Raw genomic sequence first — 23917 nt, 5'->3', positions numbered from 1 at the left:
GGTGCAGCGAATTTGAATTCCCGCAGCATTTCCCGTCCCCGAGCATGACTCGCACGGCAAGACCAGCTTCGCCCCCCGAAACCCGATGAGCCCGATCCGGTTCACGCTTCCCCATAGCAGCCTGAGGCTAAGTGATGTCAGCCCCAGCCTCCCAGCTGAAAGGAGGGAGTGGAGGTGTAAGGAGACACATGACCACGGAGGAGCTCCCCCGGGGGATGGAGCGTCCTCCTCTGCCTCGATCGGGTGAAATCTGATCCATTGGTCCTGGACTGACTCCTCAATGTTTTTTTTGGGGTGGGGGTTAATAAGGGCAGTGGCGTAACCACAGTGTTCAGGATGAGATGTGTGACATGCTGCAGAGGATCATGGGAAACCAGTAAACAGGGCAGCTCTGAGCGAATGGGTGAGATTATCATCTGAGTCACTGAAGCTCCTTCTTATGTTCAGTATCATATTGATGCGTCTGGTTTTCCTGCGACGAATAAAAACAAACTGCATTTCATAAAAGGTGATGTTAATCTAGTTGTTTTTTTTTCCTCTACGGGAACTTTGTGGGCGTCATGCAGCCCACATGTGTACTTTCATTTTTCACGCCTACACCGCGCGAAGGAGACAAAATAATCCTTCTGCTCAACATCCCTGGCTTCATGACTCGTTTGGCAGCGGAGCATTTCGCTCTCTCTCAAAAACGATTCATCTTACGCACAGTTCTGATGCGACACGTTTGGCCTGGCCCCAGACACAGACATGTAACGGATACGGAGTATTTGCGGTGCCACGTGAAGGATGGCGATTCCCTGTTTGAGTGGACGTGATCGATAGCTGTGATTGAAGCAACACCCTGCCACCAATGAAACCACACAGTGCTGTTTTTGTTCTGAACACCCGGTAATACTACCATCTGTAGGTCGCCTCGCTAACTGGATAAAAAAAAGCACAGATTCTCTAATAGGTCATCAAGCCTGAAACCATTCAAATGTTTCTGCTCACTTGAACAGCACAAATCAAAATCAACACAAAGGATTCATTTATCTGGTATGGCTTTCATCAAGTAGAACAAAATGTACAGTCAAGCACAAGTTTGGGAGTGTTTCTGTTCATTTCTATACAGTTGGAGTTGTCTTGGAGACATTCTAATGGTTATCAGAGACACCTCCACATTGACTTTAACATTCAGTCATGGTGTTTGTAAGTTGGGAGTCTGGCGTGCCTGGCCTGTGAAGAGTTCTACTAGTTCAGCCAGGAATTGTGTTCTCCCCTCAGTCTGTAACCGGCAGCACTGCTTCTCCACAAACTAACCACAAGAGATGGATTTCTTTCTCTGCAGCCAAGTACTCGCTGGTCTTTAGCCTTTTGTTTCGTTTTTTACTGTGTTAATAAAATAAATCAAACTTATGAGACATGGTTGTGATTGTTGTGATTCTTCAAAGACACAAAATAACACACACAAACTTGCCGATCGAGGTGTGTTCTGCAGAGAAAAATGTTTTTGTCAAAGGATCCTGGTGAATCTGGAGAGTTCAGGTAAAGCGGTGAAAATCCTGTATGTTGTATTCCACTTTCCTCTGAGTAAATAGCTTTAACTGAATAGGAAATATCATCATTGACGTATCTAATATTGTCATTTTTGTCAATTGAAGATTTGGGTTGGTCTTTGCTTTTTAAATAGTCTGTTTGTGGGCTATGGTTTGGTTTCAAGAACATGGTTGGATGAAGTGTGTGTGTGTGGGGGGGGGGGGAGGGGGGGGAGAGGCAATTGCAGGAAACCATTTTGAGAAATGGGCTACCAATTCTTGGCCTTTGGTTGCCATCAGTGGCATCCACTTTTTAACATATAAAAAAATATGGGGGGATGTGCAAATTGATTTAACTGACGAAGGACCAGAATGAAAAATACAAAAAAAACATTTGTGAAGTCTTGGAAATGTGAATTGTCCCAGCATCTTTGAGCCAGACAGAAAACGATACTGCAAAGCATTTACAACAAACATATGACACATATACATGTCACATTGTCTTTATTAAGCTGACATATGACTGCATTCCGAGTTCTTTGCTGGGATCAGGGAACACATGGCATTACTAAAGAGAAGTGTGGGTAAAAAACATACCACAAAAACGTGTTCTGAATAGAAAAGGAAGGCAAATTAATTACCCAAATTGTTTGCTGTAAACATCCATCACGGCTCACAGACCCACTTCCTGCTTCATTTCTATCTGCTGTACTTACTTTAGTTGTGTGCGCACAGTTTTCCTGATTTAGTTCCCTAACCATAACGTATCCATAGATTATTTGCCATAGCCACACTCTTTTCTAGCCTTAACCAGACTGACGTAAGACGTAAAAACAAATGCTGTCCCTGAATGCCATCCTGAGTTTTGCAGAATCACACTGTGTTGGTGCTTTGTCTGGCAATGCAGTCGAAAGCAGTGAAATGTCTCAGTCCGCTCTTTCCTGAACATCCAGGCAGTGAGAGTGCTCTTCTCATGGTTACAAATGGCCTCCTGATGGAAGCAGATTAGAGCGGTGAGTGCTCCGCATTAGCTTGACCCATGTGCAGTCTGCAACACTCTTGTCTTATGTATGTATGTGTGTGTGTGTGTGTGTGTGTGTGTGTGTGTGTGTGCACTTGTAGGACAAACGGTGAAGGTATTGATGGGGAGAGAGAAGACATGAGAGCGAAAGTACCTAGGTCAGCTATTCAGTGTCCATAGATCGTAACTTAATCCCCGGTTAAACACACACGTGCAGATATTGCCCTCCCCCTTTTCCTTTCCGATAGCGTTTCCGGTACCTTCTCATCACTGTTGAGAGTTGCTCATGTGCAGTACTGATCAATCAGGATGTAGGGATGTTGTTGTTCCTGTGTGGTTATATGATATGATATGATAACTGTTATTATGAATCCCACTGCTCTTCTTGGTAAGACCCGCCCTTTTGAGTAGTCAAGCGCTAGGATTGGCCAAACATCCTGATTTGTTCAGGTTTTATGCCCTGACCAATAGGCTCTCCTGACCCTAACTACTCCAGGTCAATGCCTAACTTTAACCAATCGTCTCTGCCTCAACCAGCTACGCAGGGCGGGTCTTGCCAAGAAGAGCAGTGGGATTCATAATCACGTGATAATGTGATAGAATAGCGTACTTGCCGATACCAGATCCAGTGATTTAGGCTGTATCAGGGGTATTTGTGATACTGGTATCGGAAAAACTCATCCATCAACCATCTTGATTAAATAATAGCAGACATCTGTTTGCTTAATCTGCACCGTATTTGGGCAATCGTGATTTTTCAGCGTTCAAGCCACGCTAGCAGTGCGGCTCTAGGTGTTCTGATGTAGTGGCGGTCCATCCACCTATCTGGTCCAGACGGAAATATCTCAACAACTACTTGACGGATTTGCACACAATCTTATACAGACATCAACGGCTTCCAGACCAAAGAATTTTGCCATTTCATTGTCATTCCATTTGGTACAGATATTCATGCTCCCCACATCGCACTTCCAACAATTCTTCAGTTATGGTTTATCCATAACCTAGGACAGAGGGCCCCAGTCCAACAGGGAGGAACATTCGAGCAGTGAGGGATGCCGACGGACTTGTTGTATTGGTTCTCAGTCAGTTGACTTTCATGTACACTAACTGTGTTTTCTTTTTGTTAACGCAGGATTAGCAATGTTTGTGAAATGTTTTAAACATAAAATCTGTTTTCATAAATGATTCAAGCAGGACAGTGCTGCTTGTAGCAAATAGATGTCATCAGATGTTTCGACAGAACTCGCCATTCTTTTTTTATATTATAAATGCACACACACACACACACACACACACACACACACACACACACACACTGTATATATACCCAGTATACCCCAAAGACACCATCAGATGAAAATAAGACATAATCAGGACAGAGGAAAAGGCAGGAAAGGGTGGAGAAAAGTAGGGCATAGCAGTACATTGGACTGTACCTTCTCACACACACACACACACACACTTACACACACACACACACACACACACACACACACACACACACACACACACACACACACACACACACACACAAGCACGCACACAAACACACACACAGAGTGGAATTGGTGAATTATCAGTGTTTGTTAATTAATATTTGTGTGTAGCAGCAGTTCTGGGGGAAGGTCCCTGCCTGGTGTTGGGCTCTGCTGCTCCTGTGATGAATAATTCACTGCCTGCTGGGCTGCACCGTCTGTGTGTGTGTGTGTGTGCGTGTGTGTGCGCCCGTGGCTACCTTTGCTCATCTCTGGCTGTCTCAGGGGTTTGAGCGGCCTTAGATGTATGTGTGTGCGTGTGCGTGCGTGCGTGCGTGTGTGTGTGTGTGTGATTGATGGTTCTGCCGGGTTGAATGTAGGCTAACGGAGCAACTGGCTGATGAGGGGAAAGTGCTGAGCTGCATTATGGGAAATACTGGCAGTGCCACTTGGACAGGAGGAAAGTCCTGCTGCTCTGCTTCACTGGGGCTATTGCCTGTTGATTGTGATTTTGAGAGCGGTATAAGACATTGAATGCAGCAGTAGAAGAGCCTGTTGTGTTGTGTGTAGGTTTAGGCATCACTGTTTACATTTTTAACCATCAAACTAAACTACTCTGACTAGGGTTGCACATCGAAAGCTATGCACCGATTACGGCTTCCAGTCTAAGAACTATGATTGTTCCTCCACGACTTATTTTGGACTTGAAGTGTTGAAAAAGTTCTTCACTCACGCTGAAGAACTTCCACATTGACTACATTTTGTATTGTGTGTGGCTGCCATTGTGCGCTAACGTAAAACTATCATGTCAAAATACAAGTGAATCAACATCTGTAAACGGTTACCGTCCACTGCTCACCGATGTGCTGGACAGATGGAGACGATTTATTCACAGTCGTCTATAAACGAAGCTCTAAATGTCTTGGTAACATACTAGTGGTGTAGCGGAGCGTGGGTGATCCGTGATCGGTACGGATCCCGCGAATGGTTCGGCATGCATGTGAACTGTGGATTAATTACACAGTTTAACTGTCAGTGTGAAATAAAGTTTTACTGCCGATCTTTATCGGACGATAATTATAAAATATATTTGAACTCGAGGTCAGCATTGATTCTTTCTAGTCTCTGGTCCTTGCTATAGGTACACTGTTAACAACAAATCTGTGTTGAAATCGACAGGAGTAGAGCTAGTTAATGCGGTCAGCACCGGAGCTCACAGCTCACATATGGAGGTTCCATTCAGTTACATTGTGATGCGTTCAAGCTCTATTCAGTAAAACTTAATGCAAAGGTTAAATCTAGCGTTATCATGATGTGTTCAAATGTAGGGATGCCCCCCGATACCCGGTTCTAAACGCGAACCGATAAGACAGTAGTAAATACCCGGTGTATCGATAAGGTCCGGAGGTAACAGTTCTGCTATCGTACTTTAGAAGTTCTGGGGTGAGATCTCCATGGAAAAAAAACTCCTCCCTCTGTTTCTGTGTCTTTGCACGAGGGGCGGAGTTGTGCTTTACTCTGACACACACACACACACACACACACACACACACACACTGACAAAGTGACTCACATCATGGCAGAGAGAAGAAAAAGATCCAAAGTGTGGCTACATTTTATTCCAGGAGATGATGTGAACTGTCGTCTCAAATGCAATAAAACCCTCAAATGTAAGAGAGGTTATCAATAAGGGGAGCAGCTGTGTTGTTATAAGTTATTTTGAAGCAGCTAGTCCTACTCCCACTCCAGCCAACACACCGTAACAATAATTGTTCTTTACTGTAGGGAGATGACTAACTGATCAACTCCAAATGTAAATGTGTGTCCAAGTGTATTTTTTTTCTCACAAAAGAATCAAAAAGAACCGATAAGAGTATCGATAAAATCCTAACACATCATAGTTACATGTAATCTTGTCAAATTTTGTCAAGTTTTGGTGATAGACTTGAATAAATCGAGTTGCTTGAAGAAAATGTTTTCTCAGCAATATAAAATAGATATTAGAGATGAATTATGACTTGTTTAACTTCCTAACACTGGTTCTAAGCAGCTTGTAATACATTATTAAAACTACCAATGACAACATATGTTTTTATCAATAAAGATACAGTCTTTTATTTCCTAATCATTTGAATTGTGTGTTTTTATGCAAATAACCACTGTAATTACTATAACAAAGTAAAAGGATACAATTTTTAATTTTTGACTGTTCACTGTCGGTTCACAGAGCAGTTGAAATAGCATTGTAGATAGTCTGGAACCTTGTATACCAGCTACTATAACAACAACAAAACAGTCTGTATTGGCCAATATGATCATTGAATATTACCAAAAAAAGAAACCGTAATGGGAGCATCAACACGCCAGAATAATGTCTTCTCTGTTTCCAGTGTTTCTGTCAAAGTGGAACAACGGGGAACTCTGTCAGCTGGAGCTGAATTTAAAAAACAGCAACAGCATCCTAGAATTTGTCGGTTGTGGGGACACAAGTTAATATTCAGAGGACGAATAAGCATTAACATTAAATGACACAAAGGGCATGAGTAATGAAGGTGGGAGTGACATAAATGGCGTACCTACTGGCCAACACCAATACCAGTATATGCAAGAAGCTAATATGGCTTTTTATATTGGCCTTGGTCAATGTAACTATTTGATTTATTTTATAAATTAATATATTAATCTGGTGTGAGAAAGAAAAAGTTCATAAAATAAATGTATGACTACACCTGGGTTAACAATATTCAGGAACCTCTCTGTTCAGCACACCTGCTGAGCTTTAAGAGGCCCAGTGAAGCGGTTCAATACGTCATCATTATGTCTGTTTATAGCTTAATATGTCATCCTCATAAATAGAGAGAACACACTCCCACTGTGCCCTTTGTGCAGCTTACAGTATGTACAGTGCCCTCCAGAATTATTGGCACCCTTTAGTAAAAATGAGCAAATCAGGCTGTGAAAAAATGTCTTTATTGTTTATCCTCATGATCTTTCATTCAAAATATTCACAAAAATCTAACCTTTAACTGAAGTAACATAATTGAAAGAAACATTAAATTCTTATCCTGAAATAAATAGTTTTCTCAAAAATATATGTGCCACAATTATTGGCACCCCTTCATTTAATATTTTGTGCAGCCTCCCTTTGCCAAGATAACAGCTCTGAGTCTTCTCCTATAATGCGTGATGAGGTTGGTGAACACATGGCACTGGATCTGAGACCATTCCTCCATGCAGAATCTCTCCAGATCCTTCAGATTCCGAGGTCGACACTTGTGGACTCTCCTCTTCAGCTCATCCCACAGATCTTCTACGGGGTTTAGGTCGGGGGACTGTGATGGCCATGGCAAAACCTTTATTCTGTGGTTGGTGAACCATTTTTGTGTAGATTTTGAGGTGTGCTTCGGATCATTGTCCTGCTGGAAGGTCCAACCACGGCACACTTTAAGCTTCCGGGCAGAGGCTGTGAGGTTTTCATTTAATATCTGCTGGTATTTGATGGAGTCCATGATACCATGTATCCTAACAAGATGTCCAGGGCCTTTGGAAGAAAAACAGCCACAACATCAAAGATCCGCCACCATACTTCACAGTGGGTATGAGGTGCTTCTCTGTATGGCTATCTTCTGTCTACGCCAAACCCACCTTTGATGTTTGTTGCCAAAAAGCTCTATTTTGGTCTCATCTGACCATATAACCCGGTCCCATTGAAAGTCCCAGTGATGTTTGGCAAACTGTAGGCGCTTTAGTTTGTTGTTGATTGACAGCAGAGGCTTTTTTCTGGCAACCCTCCCAAACAACTTGTGGTGATGTAGGTGGCGTCTGATGGTAGTTTTGGAGACTTTCTGACCCCAAGACTCAACTAACCTCTGGAGTTCTCCAGCTGTGATCCTTGGAGATTCTTTTGCCAGTCGAACCATCCTCCTCACGGTGCGTGGGGTCAATTAACACACACGTCCTCTTCCGGGCTGATTCTTAACATCTCCCGTCGCTTTATACTTCTTAATTATGGCCCTGATAGTGGAAATGGGTATTTTCAACTGTTTAGAGATTTTCTTATATCCTTTTCCTGATTTGTGCAGCTCAACAACTTTTCGTCGCACATCGTCACTGTGTTCTCGGGTCTTTCCCATGGTGATGAATGACTAAGGGAATTTGGCCTGTTTCACCTCATATTTATACCCCAGTGAAACAGGAAGTCACTTAAGAGTTCCTAATTAAACAGGTGAACTTAAAAATGTAAAATATGACTGGAATTATACTTCAGTTAGATTTTAATCATGAGATTTTCTAGGGGTGCCAATAATTGTGGCACACATGTTTTGGAGAATAACATGTCAACATTCTTTTTTTCTTTCAATAATTTTACTTCAATGAAAAGGTAAGATTTTTGTGAATATTTTGAGTGAAAGACCAAGAGGATAAACAGCAAAGAATTTTTTTCACAGCCTGTTTTGCTCAAATTCACTAAGGGTGCCAATGATTCTGGAGGGCACTGTATATGTTCTCCACTCCCAAAGCTTTTCTATCTGTGATTCCCTTATCCTGTAAAACTGACTAAACACACAGTAATCAATGTGGTGTCACATGTTGTATTTCAGCAGCTACAGTTCTCCACCGTAGCACAGTTATGCTCAGAAAAAGTTAGCTGTGTTTTTGCTCTCCTCCTCCTCCTCCTCCTTCTCACTTGTAATTTTACAGTTTGGGGATTATGGATATCAGTTAGCTGCCTGTCTGCCCAGTCTGCTGCTGAAACGTCCCGACCTCTTCTCACACAAATTGAAGCGAAGCCCAGACACGATGATGAAACCACTGGCAATGTCTTGTTTACCAAAGACCCTCTACTGCCTCTGAACAAATTACCCAGCGTGGTTGGGGGTGGGGGTGTGAGGGGGGTGGGACATGAAGAAGCATAGCTTTAAACTACAAAGAGTGAGCTTATTAGAAGTGAGAAATGGGGAAATGTTTACGCAATTTCTCGAAAATCGTAAATGTTGTGCTGGTGTAGTCATTACTGACTGCAGAGCTACCTCTGGCTCTCACATCTCAAGTAATCCTGCTCATAGGCTGTTTAAAGGAGATTCAGAGCATATACATGTTGCCTTTGTTTGCGCTGTTAGATGCGAGCAGCCGGCTCACCTGTCGCCATGTTGAGTGCCGCATGGAAGCAATGGAAAGGCTTTGATTTTCCATATTGAGCACCTTAAAGTTGAACTGTAATTTTAAACAAACTGCAGATTACTTTAATGACTTAAATTAATTTCCTGTTGCCCTTAATGATTTTAAAGCAAAATCTCTCATTTTCATAATCTTTAGAAATCAATTCCTGACCTTGTTTGTTCTTCCGATGACTTCATTATACTGTGTTCCTTCCTCCTAATGATGGATCGTGATATCATGATTTGAGAAATGTAGGTAAAAGCTCATACAATGATCATATATTATACATTTTATACTTACTCATTATAGTTACTCATTATAATATCAAATTCAGTCAATGTATTTAACCTTCCCATCTCCTCTCCTCACCACTGCATACAAAACTTATATTTTAAGACCTTATGCATAAAACAATGAGGAGAAAAAAAATGAAAAGATAGTGAATAAATAACAACAAATAATACAAATACACTCCTTTTTATGCTTTTGTCTTTTGTACCTTCTTCCTCTCCACATTGATTTTAACTACAGCATCTTGACTGTAAGACCTCAGTGGGAACCCCTGAAATTCACTGTATTTCTTATCTCATTTTACTAATTATAATGAATTACTGAATTCTTAATTCCATTAGTTATCAACTTGACAATCAGCTAAGAATCACGCCTACATTGAGAGGGTATATCTGGAGAGGAAAACAAAGTCGAGAATAGTAACTAGTAAATAGTAAATAGTTGAGCAATTCCATGCAGCAACAAATGTGGTATATGGCTATACCAGTGGCGGCTGGTGGAACATGTTCTAGGTAGGGCCATCCTATCAATTTCAGCAAACATCCCAGTATGATTTAATGCAAAACAATTTAAGTATCAAACACGCATTACTACTTTGCAGTTCAATATTTAACATTTATTCCAACACGAAAAAAAGCAGTAAATAACACTTAAATAATATAATATAATATAATAGAACATGTTTATTTATTGAGATGCCCCTATGGACCTTGTTATAGGAGGTAAAGATCAGGAGAAGTAAACATGAAGTGTAATTATGAATACTGATGTTAAATTAAGCTATGATGAGTTTTCACTGTTAATGTACCATCTCAATTAAATGTTGATGCCTCCATGACCAAGTTAAGCAGATGCGACTGAGGACAACTATGTAGAAGAAAAGATGTTCACTTTGTCTAATATGTAGCTTGACAGAGTTCTCCATGTGTGTCCTGGTGTTCGCATGTGTCCTTACCTCCTCATCCCTCACTCCCTAACTGTCCATGCTGGATCTGTGCCCGTTGTTTTAAAAAGCTAAATAAGTTATTAGCATGACGTCATCCAGCTAGCCAAACCTGTCTAGTGTACAGTAGTGAAGCTTCACATGTACTGCTTCCCTTTCCCGCTAGTCTGCTGTCTGATTGTGATGTCAGGCTGATCTGATATCAGCTCTTTGGTCTGCAGAATCTCCGCCAAAGTTCTCCTCTCAAACGGGTCTTGGAGGAGTAGTGCTCGCGCTCGCCTGTAGAGACTTCTCCTGACGAGAACGCGCAGCTAGGGGGGCAAAATCTTTTTGGCCCCACACTGAATCTATTTGAGGGCGCTGATTGGCTAAATTGTATGTCACTCATTTATATCTTTAATCAGCAATTGGCTAAACTGCTTCATAGACCCGCCTTTTATGGGCAAAAACGATTTGGCCCCCCTAGCTGCGCGTTCTGAGACGTGTCGTGCACACAGGCGGAGAGCACGAGCAGACGAGCACACAGGCGGAGAGGACGAGCAGGAAAAGCATATATTTTCGCAGATATCATATTTTACACATATTACTGGGTACATTCCATAGTTCAAAAACACAAATATTGACAATTTGTATAATTTATGGTTATTATAATTTTTTTTTTTTTTTTTTTGTGTGGCTCAAGGTGGGGCAATGCCCCATTGCCCTCTATTGACCAGCCGCCACTGGGCTATACACAGTTTGGGCTGGGCAGTTAGTGGTCTACAGTAGTGGTGTAACGGACCATTGTCGATCTGTGATCCATACGGATCCCCCCTCACGGTTCAGCACGCATGTGAACCTTGGATTAATTCAGTTCAGTGAAAATGAGTATTGGGTGAAGGTAAATTATAACGTATGTGTTCACATCTCTAAAAATGATATTTGCTCCCTTTTTTCTTTTGTGCTGATCCGATCTATGATCCAATCCGTGACTCTGATCCGTGATACGATCCAAACAGTAAGTGTTATGATCCATTGCACCACTAGTCAACAGCAGAGTACAGTAGAGTACAATACAGTCATAGTAAAATGAATAGTCTGGAAAACACAGTAGATGACAAGACAAAAAGAGCAACTTTAGCGAAGGCCTTTCCCCCTTTCTGTGTTTTCAGCAGCAGGCAGATGAATGAACAGAGTGTAGAGCAGTGAGTAAAAAGTAGAGAACAATGTGCATGTGCATCGTGAACAGTCTGAAGTGTTCCTGAGGGGGAGCAGGAGCTGATCTACAGTGTTGAGATGATTGGCCCGCGGGCCACAGGGACAAAAGCCAGAACACGGCTTCAGCAAGCCCCCAATGCCGGGCTCTGCCTATTTAAAAGCCATGAGTCGGCAGAAAGCAGCCCTCTCTATGCCTGCTGACACGCACGCGCGCACACACACACACACACACACACACACACACACACACACACACACACACACACACACACACAGAGCCCAGGGCTGATGAGACAGACAGACTGCATGCTCAGCTGTCTGTGTCGGGGCTTTATGTACAACAGCATTGAAATTAAACACAATGGATAGAACTGCCTGCAGTCAATGGGCTGCTTTATATCTATCTATATTTACTTCTAGATATACATAGATGTACAAATGGTCATACACCTTTATGTATCTTACATTTCAGTCCAATAACCTTGCAGTGAATAGCTTAATAGAGACGTGTTGAGGTGAAAAGAGAGCTGATAAGTCTTCAGAGGGTGTGTGGGTTTCTTTCTTCTCCAAAGATATTCAGCTTACAGTCACACGCATAGGTGCAGTCTGAACTTTAAGGTTGGGTTTCACGAAAATATAAGAAAAAAATATACGTATATAGAGGAAGTGTAATGTGGTCACAACAGAGACTTTGTTTGCACAAAAAAACAATAATAATCATGCTACCAGCATGTGCACTTTCATATCCCGACTAATCTGCCCAGCGAGTGAATTACCGTAGAAACCAAACCCCAAAACATGACACAGATTCCTGCCATTAGTATTTCAATAAAGAGGAGCCTAGTTGATGGACCTACCCCAATGGGAGATGGACTTTTAGAGTTGCAGTTTTTTTTAGATTGGATATATCGTTATGAGGTAAAACGCACACCCATCATTGTTGAATCCAGATTTTTTTGTTGTGTTTTTACAATCTGCTGTAAAAATTACACTTCTAAGTGTCCTCTCCGCTGTCAGCGTCGTCCACTTCAGCGCCGAACCACAGCGCTGCTGTGTCGCTGTCCAGGGCCATGGTGCTGAAACACAGATGAAAGGGAACCTGCAGCAGAAACACCCTCATAAACAAGAGACAATTTGCATATACAAATACATAAATCATGAAATTAAGCCCCGATAGTGAGATATCCTTCAAAAAGTAAAAAATGGATCTTCTTGCTGGACAGATGTGATTGTATGTACTTTTCCTAGTTGGTACAGAGTTAGCTGTTGGACTGGTGTCAGTCATATTTAGCATACTGTACCATGATTGCATGGCTTTAAAATGGCCCCTGTGTCATCACAAACGTGATCTGGCTCCACATGCCATCCCGAGCCTCCTGCTCACCTCTGCACTGCTGGGAGTAAGCTCTCGGACTGTTGAGGCTGCGTCTCTAAGCCTTGTGCTTGTGAACTCTGATGTCTGGCCTACAACGTGCACAACTCCCAGTAGGTCCTCAAGTGTAATGAGGCAGGCGATGAATTGCAGGGGCGTTCATGTGCTGATAATACCCACTTGCCTTCATCGCTATTTGGATACCCAATGCGTCTCACTTGCATTTTATGAAAATCTGGATTTGGAGAGGAAATCAGAGAGGGATAAAAGTAACCTCTTGCTTCCAAACTGCTGCCTTTAGTGTCCACAAAAAGGTAGTCCAAGTCCAGAAATCAGTTTAACAACATCTACAACTTTGCAACCTCTGTTTTTTTTCCACCTGCCTGGTGGCTGTGGGAGAGTTTGGCTGCCACAGATCCAGATGTTTCACTCTGCTGTAGCTCGCCCACAGCTGCATGTTAAGTGTGCCCGCGATGTTCCGTGCTTTGTGAGCCTCTCAGACAATTTGCTCCAACATGGTGTACCTCCCTTCATTAGTATTTCTCCCCCAAATTTGGGGGAATGAATGAAATAAATTTGTTATTGGCTTCTTAAACCTCAAACTCAAATGACTCAACAACTAGATGTTCCCCAAATTCATATTCTCTTACTTGTGTCCGTGAGGTCTTCCTCCATAAGGTCCCTTCATATCTATATTACTTTTGGTTGTGTTTTTCATTGTTAGCTGGTAAGGGATCATCAGTAGTCTTGCTTGGGTAGCATATGCAAATGATGTCACAGTGGCTAGCTGGTTATTAGGGCCCGAGCAACCGACGTCGGGCCAGCGAAGGCCCTATTGAAATTGTACCCGTTTAGGTAAACGTACGCATGGTTGGAGGACTTGCCATGCATGAAAACTCACCAAATTTTGGAGACTTGTCAGGCCTGGTGAATATAGCCATCTGAAAAAGAATGCATCTTTCTGTGTAAAAAAATGGCTCTCTAGCGCCCCCTACAAGTCGGACCGGCGACGCCCCTCAGCCAGTATGTCCGATTTACTTGAAATTCAACACACATGTCCATATCTGCTAGATCTAAAAAAAAAAAGCCTCTCAGACCCCTAAGCTCCGCCTACTTAGATTTTCTGCCATCTTGAATTTAGTGAAAAACACATTTTTGTGAACTCCTCCTACACGCTGGGTCCGATTTCTATATAATTTGCTGTGGATCATTAATGGACCTATATCATCTGAAGTTATCAAAAGCTTTTTGATAGCTCTTAGCGTTTACAAGTTATGGATCAATAAACTTGTTAGGGGCGTGGCTTAATATCAATACACATAACTTCTCAACCGGTTGTCCTACTTTTACCAAATTTGCAGCTTATGTGCACATCGCATCCTGTAACATACCCTAAGATTTGTTTTGCATTCAACCACTAGGGGGCGCTACAGTAAACCCGCGAAGTTGTGCTTTTTGTCACTTTTTGCAGATTTCAGCCTTCGCACTTTAACGAACTCCTCCTAGAGATTTTATGCGATCAACTTCTACTTTGGTCAGGATGCTCTTAAGACCTTTGTGATTAAAAGTTATTAAAATCGTGCGCTTTTATCGAAGAACCTTGGCGTGGCGTGGCGGCCATTTTGCCTCATTGTTTTTGAAAAAATAAGTTCTTATAAGTTGTTATAACTCCAAGGTACATTATCCAATCTGCACAAAACTTCTTATGCATGATGCTACTTCAAGCTTGAATATACGTCCATTGAAAAACATTCAACAACTCATAGCGCCGCCTACTGGCTAAAGGAAATGTCATATTTTGTACTTTTATTTATACCTCCTAGCCAGGTGACTTGATGAGTTTCAAATTTGGTAAGGAATTAAGACATCTTAAGACATTGATGATGCATGATCATGAATATTGTGCGCTTTCGTTGAACGCTGTTGCCGTGGTGACGCATCGTTCGCCATGAAAAAGGAAGCTGATGGTTTAGTGGGTTGGGATGCTCAAAAACTCATGGAACTTTGTACATGTGTCCTAGGTCATAGGCAGACATAGTGTATATGGGTTTTGAGCTTGGCCGTTTTAAATTGCCTCTATAGCGCCCCCTACAATATTTCAAAACAGCAGCCCCAGCGCTACGTTTGAGCTACATGTATAAAACTTAGTAGGCACATGTATCCTATGGAGACTTAAATATAAGTCTCTTGGTACCATGCTCTAAACCCTACCGGAAGTCGTCCAGTTCCATTTATGTGTCATTTTTCAATAGATTGTGGCCTATTTCTAGTCGCTATACTTTAACGAACTCCTCCTAGGGACTTCATCAGATACACTTTAAATTTTGTCAGTACCATGTCAAGACCGTTGTGATTAAAAGTTATCAAAAGCTTTACGTTTGACGGAATCGTTTAGCCGCAGCGGGCGGCTACTTTACGTGATTCCCCATGAAAAAAGCTGATGTAACTCAGCTGGACATGTTCCAAACAGTCTCAAACTTCACATGCTTGATAACACTCATGGCCTGAGGATGTCTACAAGCTTATTTTCACTAGTACTCACAGCGCCACTTGCTGGCCAAAGGAAATCTGCGGTTTGTGACAAACTCCTCCAATTTACATTACTTTTACACCATGTGGTTTACACTTGACACAGAGCAACATAATGCATGTTTGCACACGTTCTGTAGCACCAGGCAGAGGATACAGGAAGCATCGGACTATTTGCAAAGCATCATTTCCAGCATCAGGCGGTCCACGCGGGATTAAAAACGTCTCGCTCGCGGACGCGCCGTCCGACGGTCGTGGACGTTCTCGGACGTTCTCGGACGTTCTCGGACGCGCAGGCCGGAGTCCCGCTGGCACCCCTGACGCGCTGCAGATTGCGAGGGCCCGTTCATCGCTGCTCGCAGCTTTAATTGTGATTGATTCTGAAAGGGGAACCTGAATTCGAAGATCATATCGTACATACGAATACTGTTGATATTTGAAGGCTCTTCATTTTCATTCACTACAAATTCACTCATGCTTCTGGATCACAGCAGTTACAATTTTTTTTAGCAGTCAACTCACGACCATTTGTCACTTTAATTAAAATACTACTCTACTTTGCAACCAAGTTACCCGCCCCCCCCCCCCCCCATGCTACAGTGTCCTAGCCTCTTTCTTTCCTCTGTACAGGGTGCCAGAGAGAGTGATGTCGGCAGGCGAGGAGCAGGATGGGGAGGCGGCAGCGCCCATGTACGTGTACGAGTCCAAGGTTCACTGTGCCAATGTGCTGTTGAGCCTGGAGGAGCAGCGGCGGCAGGGCATCCTGTGTGACGTGACTGTGCTGGTGGAGGGCAGGGAGGTGCGCGCACACAGGGCCGTACTCGCCGCCAGCAGCCGCTACTTCCTGCAGGCCCTGCTGGGTCACAACGGGTCACAAAGCGAAGCGGAGCCCATCATTAACCTGCCAGACAAGGTAAAGGGCCAAAGTGGAACACCGAGGAGTTCCACAAGGAGACGTTTTGGGGTCATTTTAAAAGGGAAATGTTACAGGGAAACTCAAATCTTTCAAAATCTGGGCCAATAACCCTGATAAGGTCCTCAGTGTTATCTCAGTTTGAGCTGGGAAAGTCCTGTGGCTAGTCCTGTGGCTTTTCCAAACCTGAAACACATGAAAACGCCTCTCGGCTGAAGAAACATTTAGTAATCGTGACAAGCCACGCTGCCTAGTGTGTTTTCAGCGTAACAAATGGTTAAGATTGAATGTTTTTTATGGTAACTATAAAGCAAGGAATGTGTGTGCGTGTCCTTCACACATCTTGAGAACCGTTCATTGGATCTACTTCACACTCGGCTTGTGTTTTGCTGGGTTCCCAAGGACGTGCAGTGTCGAAGTTGGTGCAATTTGGATAACGTTCAATATTAATGATCTTTGAATAAACAAGCGTGTGTGTGTGAGTAGTCCTGCCATGCCAGCTTGTCCCTCTTTTTCGGCTCCGTTACTACCTCCACTGCCGACTTAACGGCGGAACAGCTCTGTCCACCCCATTCCGTGTTTGTACCTTTTATACAGAGCAGCGAGGCGGTACAACGGCGTAGCCTTGAACAGGCTGAAAAAGGGCTTTTGTTAGTCGCTGGCGTTCCTGCTCCCAGCAGCTTACAGTACCATATATCGCCCCAGATCTGTCATATTGATTAATATGACCGCGTAACTCCACCTTACAATGATCACTTGCACAGGCCTCCACCCCCTAACGACCACATCCTCTCTGCTGTCCGTTCACTCCTCGCATAAATTACTGGAACTCATTTTGGTATAGAGGTAAACAGGTTGGGTGTAGAATTTAGAATTTTTCAGTTCCAAGGACACTGCTATATTACTGGTATCTGGCAAAACACCAGTGGTTCTTCTCATAACACGGCAATAAAGAATACACTTACAGGCGGTATACACCTCACATGTTTTTAGTCATGCGCATCTGATAAAAATCTACTTCAGTGTATATATCGACTTATTCTTTAATCCCATTTAATGCACAGAGCTGCAACCTGAAGCATATTTTTTGCTTCAAGTCCATTTCTGCCGAACTAACCTCAAACTAACCGCTTATTTGATTCTAAGGTCTGGTCCCACCAGTAAGTGCTACGGCGGTTTTACCTCACGGTGCTAATTGCCAAACAGCTGTACCTAGTGAGCTTATTGTTAACACGCCAGCTTTTGGTTTAATGGATTTACTTCACCCCTGTGATTGAAAGCAATCCATCTTTCCACAACATATCAGTGTTTTAATAGCTGGTGTGATTGGCCAGTGTAACATGGTGTTAAATCAAATTAAATCAAATATCTGTGTATTTCTTCACACATATTGAATGTAGTTTCCGTGGCTTCGTTGGCATCAAAAACATAATTCTAGCTGTATTTTCAATCATGTCATGGTACGTCAGACAGAGAGGTAAATCCATGCTCACAGTATTGGCAGGAACAGTGGCTATGATGATCGATTAATACCATTTGTGTAATTGGGAAAACTCTCTCAGTGCACATACAGCTCTGATCTGGTGTTTTTGTCAGTCTGACGAATTCATCTGGTCATTAATCCCCTTCTGTCGATACATTTGCCCTCTGTGTCTGAACATAAAAAATTAGGACACAAGGTATAAACATATAAATAAAAGGTGAAAACTAGATTTAGAGTGGAAAACGACCATGCATATTTGATCCCATCTTTCTCCTATGCCATTTCTCTCTCTGCTGCTACTCATCAGCGAGGTTGGTACCGGTGTGCGGTGCAGCTTCTCCTCTCGGTGCTGATGCAAGCTGAAAATAGGCTTACATGCGCACCCATGTACACACACACACACATGCACACACAGCAATATGGAGCAAGCACATACATGCAGCAGCACACGCTCTCTCACACACTCCGCATATGAACGCACATGCAGTAGAAGCTGACTGTAGTGAACGAGAAGAAAGCAGAGGAGATGATGGGGGGGGGCGCGGCGCGCAAAAGGATCCAGGCAAGAAGACAAGACGAATAAGATTAACAAGGCGGGAATGTGGCAAAATAACTGACGATGGAGGAAGTGGAGTGGTTGCTCGTGGGTAAAATTCTGTTCCATCCATTTTCAGCTCACGACCTCTTCGTTAAAGTCACAATCTGTGTTGTGTTTCTCCGTAAATGATGTCAGAATGTTGTGACTTACAACATTGTTCTTCTTTTAATGTGAAGAAACCGCACTAATTACAGTATAATGAATCTCTTGGAGTCCTAAAATACTCTTTGACTAGAATAATGGAAACTCCTTTGAAAAATATAGATGCTTCTAATATTTTGTCCACCCTTGGTTACATACGTTGTTATGTTATCAATATCTTTGCGAACAAAAGCCCTGTACACAAGACTCACAAGTCATTTTCTAAATGCTTTGCCCAGCTAGAGACTGAGGACAATGTCCTTGGTTTCATTGTTAGAACTAGGTGGAAACAATTATGGAGTTCAAATAAAAAGAAACCTGCATAGCAGAACCAATCCTTAGTAATTGGCAGGTGCCATGCAGAAGTTGTGTGTTTGTGAGCAATCACATGCACAGTGCTGTTGTTGCTACAGCCGCTAACGTGCTAACAGACACACACAAACGGTTCACAGGCACAGCTTGACCACCTCAAGGTGTCTTTACGGTATCTCTGGCACCGTTGACACTACTTAGCCCTTGTTTGCAGCCATTTGGTCGCATGACAATGTTAAATCAGGCAGAGGCACTTCAATCAGGAGACAAGTGAATGATTAGGAGTTAACATTTATTATGACATGCTGCGTTAATGAGTTACGCAGAAATTCTTTGGCGCTTGAACTCGACGAGGAGATTTGTGATCGAGTTGTGGTGGTGATGGTGGCTGATGAGGCTGACAGAATGATGAGTTGATGAAGCTGATGAATCTGCGAAGATTGGGCGGAGATGGGGAGGTGGAGGGTTGCGTAACAGCAGCATGAATGTACTGAAGGTAGAGAGACAGTCATATTTAAGAGAGACAGCAGCAAGATGACAGGCTAACGATGTCATTGTGTTGTGTCGTTGTGCTATTGGCGAGAGAGACCAGCTGATCTAGACAGCTGATATCATGATTAACAGCCCCAAACATTGACAGCCAGGAAATAATGAGTGTGCCTGCATGAGGAGTGATTGGCAGATGTATGGGAGATAAACTACGGGCTTAGGCATGCGAGAGTATAGTCTTCCTGTCTGAACTTACGCTAGAGCTTCATTTGGTGTAAGAGAGCTGTGTTACACCGTGGGAGGCATAGCGTGAGCAGCACTTTGTCTCTACACAAGATGTGTTCAGGCACAGCATTGAATTAAGGTCTCCTGTGTTTTGGCAGTGCTCACAGCCCAACATACAATCACTGTAGTCGCACGCATAAAACAGAAGAAATTAAACTTGTTGAGTTAAAATACACTTCTTACAGCAGAAAGGTACGGCCTGGACTTGATTTCCTTTGAGAAGTTGGAGGATGCTAGGTAACCAGATGTGTGGCAGTGCTTACAATTTTTACACTACTAGCCTACCCGCCTGTTCAGAGCTAGCCGATAACTTGGCTCCCATGAAATGTTGCTTGTGGCGTTGTCGAGAACTGCTCATTGTTCGTTGACTCCAGGGAAGTGAAGAAGAGCTTGGGTGTAACATAAGTGTATCCAGCATTTGGCAGCAAAAGGGAATGTCAGTAAGTGAACGTCGGCCTGTAAAGGCCCGCTGCGGTCTACATGCGTGATTTAGTCCGCAGAGGCATGAAGCTAATGGACAAAGCACTATTGAATGTTTATTCAAAGTTTATTTATATTGGACGTGTTAAGCAACACGTCCTTGGGTCCCCAGCAATACACCCGCCAAGTGTGAAGTACATCAAAAGAATGGTTCTCGAGATATGCAATGAACATACCCACCTAGATTCCTTGCTTTATAGTGACATACTTAAGGCACTGAGTAAAACCATTCCTTCATATCCTGCTTCTCTCCTCTACAGGTGACAGCTAAGGGTTTTGCTCCACTGCTCCAGTTTGCCTACACAGCCAAGCTGGTTTTATGTCGGGAAAACATCCACGAGGTCATCCTGTGCGCTGACTTCCTGGGTGTTCACAACTTAGAGGACTCTTGTTTTCGGTTTCTTCAAGCCCAGTTACAAAACAACAGCCAGCACGCCAGTAATGGCAAGGTGGAATATGACGATGACATCACGGCGGACGATGCCAGCTTTTCTGAGGCAATATCCTCGGATGATTCTGCAGAGACAAGGCAGCAGACCAATCACAGAGCAAGCACTGCATCGCTTCCGGCTGACCTTTCTCAATGTCCTAAATACAGGAAGTATCAGTACCAGATCTGCGATGACGAGCACAACGGAGAAGACCATGATAGCGGTGATGATGTCATCTTGGCAAACCATACCTCAGTCAGCCCTGTGAGTTCACAACTCAGAGACAGCAGTGCTGCTCCACAAACTCTTCTTACACCCTCCAGGATCAAAGAAGAACCATTTGTGTTAGAGGAAGAAGGAGATGAAAGGAGTGGTTGCAACCCAGAATTGTGTACCGAGGAGGTACTGGAGATGGAGCTTGAGGTAGAAGGGGTTCCAGTAGCAGCCGAGCACTCTCCGAGCCGAGGGTCACCCTCTTCCTGCCTGCGCTCCTATCTCCAGAGAGGCGGCCTAGATCTCAGCGGCGTGCCCAGCACCACCATCCAGCAGCTACTCACCAACAGACTGTCCCTCAACCACTACAGGGAATTGGTCAAAGACAGGCAGAGGGATAAGAGGGAATCTCTGGGTCGAGTGGTCCTCAAGACAGACATCGCAGATGTCATACCAACAGCGCTTACTGGCAAGAACACGGAAAGGCCAGTTTCCAAAGTGTCCTCCTCTAAACATGAGGGGGATCTCGACAGAGCCAGTGTGATTTTCTCCTCAGCAGCTGGCGAGCAACAAATGTTGGCCCATTCTTACACGGATGATACGTTCAGAGAAAAGGTCTCAACTCTGATGCAGGTAGAAGCTCCTTCTTCTGGTCGGTCATGCCTCACCACCAGCTGTCCTGTTCCCATCAAGACATCAGCCCACTCCCCTTCCCCTTCTGAGCCCCGAACCCAAACCTCCAGCTCCCGCTCCTCCTTCTCTTACCCAGAGGATGCAGGCAGCGGTAGCTCGCCTTTCAACCTTCCCCAGTTTGACTTCTCCTCATCCCCGCACTCAGGCTCCACCTCTGGACTCCCTCACTGCCTGGCTGGGGTGGTGGAGCAGAGGAACCCCCTCAGCAGTGAGCTGGTCTTCTCTCAGGGTTGCACCAATATCAAAAGTGAACATGGATTTGGTGCCAGTGGTGGCAACTCCAGCGACGAATCAGGCTCTTTCTCAGAGGGAGACAGCGAAAGCGGCGTCTCTAGAATCTCTGGCCCTGAGGTTAGTGTAATCCTTTATTGTTCTTTCTTGCCAGTGGTTCTCCTTTGTGTTAGCACTTTTGCTGAACAGCTCCCACCAAGTCACAATGGCACTGAATTTCCCTTAGTTTCCCAAGATTCTAATGAGTCAGTTTTTTGAAGACATTAGTGACCTGACCTGACCTGAGTGAGTGGAATGGGATCACAAGCAGGAAACAACATGTATGCAGCTACAATTTAGTGTAAGAGTAGCTCAAGTACAAACAAGTCATGAGATCTAAAGTCAGCTTGTATTAACTTAAAGCAGAAACTGCTAGTAGGAAGAGAATATGAGGTATGATGGATATGCTAAAAAAAAAAGCCTAATGTTACTTACTGACTCCAGGACAACAATATATCCTGTTTACCAGTGTGCGAAATACCCGGTATCAATCGCGAGGTTGTGTATTTGTTTAGGTCACAAACTGAAGTGAAGACAGGCTGGCTTTCGCACAACTTGTTGAGGCTCTGGCTGGCTGTGTCCTTTCACGTTACGGCAGAGAATCGTCTCTTGCACTCACTATTCATATATGTGAATAAACGTTTTGCGGTTTGAATAATGAAAACTGCTGGCCATTAGTAAGCTTTTAAAAGACATTTTAGTGACAATTGCAAGTTGTCTTGATATTAGAGACCTTCTAATATTTAGCTGTTGACGCTTTCAGGGGATCTCAATTGTCAATCAAGGGGTCTAGGACCCCAGTATGTATGTAGACTCTTTGTCTTGTTTTGACATTACTAAGGCTCAGAATATCCCAGCAACATAGTTCTTATACCCCTGAAACACTCTCCTCTATCCGTTCACATACACATGTTTGTGGTGTGTTGTGGGCATACAGGCAAATTTGAATAACGTTAAATTCTGTACATTAAGAAAATCTAGAATGAAGGTGTCACTCATATATCAGGTGATGACATTGCAGAGTAGCCCAATTTATGCTGGTATGTCTTGCATGTACTGACGTTTCCACTAGTCTGTAAATAAATCTCTGTACTGCTTATAAATGGCGAGGTTTGTAATTCGCCAGTATATTATCTTACCAAAGTATCGACCACCTCCAAGCAATAACCAGCTACTAGCACACATTCCTGTGCTAGTAGCATGTAGCAATGACTTTTTTTTCAAAGCATATTTGCGGTGTGGTTTACAGCTGGGACTATTCTTAGACCGTTTTTTCTCTCAGGTGAAATTACACAAACACTTCAAACATATAGGCCTTCTCATTGGAGTTAAAAGAGCCGTATGGTTTCCATGGTGATGCCTAAGCACATGCACTATATGAGATGTGAGATGAGTCATATACCGGAGCTCTCTCTCTCTCTCACACACACACACGCACACACACACACACACACACACAGCATATTAGCTTTATTAGATTTGAGTGGTAGTGGCCTCTGAATGAGTCAGTGAATATGAGTTGCAGAGGTTAAGGTGCTCGGCCATTCTGAAAAGACATACTGAGTCAGATATTACAGGGGTCACAACTACAGACTTACTCTACTTATTGTTGGAATGCTGTTAAGCATTCCAACTATTGTTCTTCAAATCTTTATACTTCTTCTTATTTTTATAATAACTAGAAAATGCATTTCCTGCTGAAAATGCGTTGGAATGCTGAAAGCTGAAATTAATTGTCAAAAAAATGCTGAAAATTAAGAAATGGGAGACTACCCGTCTGAAAAATGTTGAAGCTTGAAAGCATTTAAACTGCACTGCTGAAAACCCTTGAAATGTCTCACTATGGTGTCTGTAGCTGAAAGTATGAAGAAAGAAGGCTTTGAAAGTTGAAGAAGTTTAACAGGATTTGAAGATTTTCTCCATAGAGATCCCATTCAAAAGAAAATTGCAAAAAGCTTAATAATTCAAAAAGTTGAAAGATTACAAATATGAAAAGTCAAAGCACCCTCTCCTGAAAGAGCTGAACATTTTGATATTCGAATGGTTTCTGTAGCTTTAGAAAATTTCAGCGGTAGTGATATTTGTTGTAGTAGTAGTAGAAGTT

The 23917-nt window shown here is 43.2% G+C and overlaps 1 protein-coding gene across 1 annotated transcript in view; it reads left to right on the top strand.

The window, feature by feature from the left end:
• The first annotated feature begins 16151 nt into the window (after positions 1-16151).
• LOC142966330 (transcription regulator protein BACH2-like) overlaps positions 16152-23917 on the top strand; it is a 31656-nt gene continuing 23890 nt past the window's right edge. The window contains exons 1-2 of the mRNA XM_076107029.1: positions 16152-16418; positions 20467-21894. Of these exons, the coding sequence (XP_075963144.1) occupies positions 16152-16418; positions 20467-21894 (1695 nt within the window). The remainder of the gene's footprint in view (positions 16419-20466; positions 21895-23917) is intronic.

This window comes from Anarhichas minor, unplaced genomic scaffold, assembly GCF_050575085.1.
Source record: "Anarhichas minor isolate MPS153535 unplaced genomic scaffold, ASM5057508v1 ptg000037l, whole genome shotgun sequence".
Taxonomy (NCBI): domain Eukaryota; kingdom Metazoa; phylum Chordata; class Actinopteri; order Perciformes; family Anarhichadidae; genus Anarhichas; species Anarhichas minor.
Note: the sequence above shows the minus strand (reverse complement) of the source record. Positions and strands in the feature narration are given on the sequence as shown.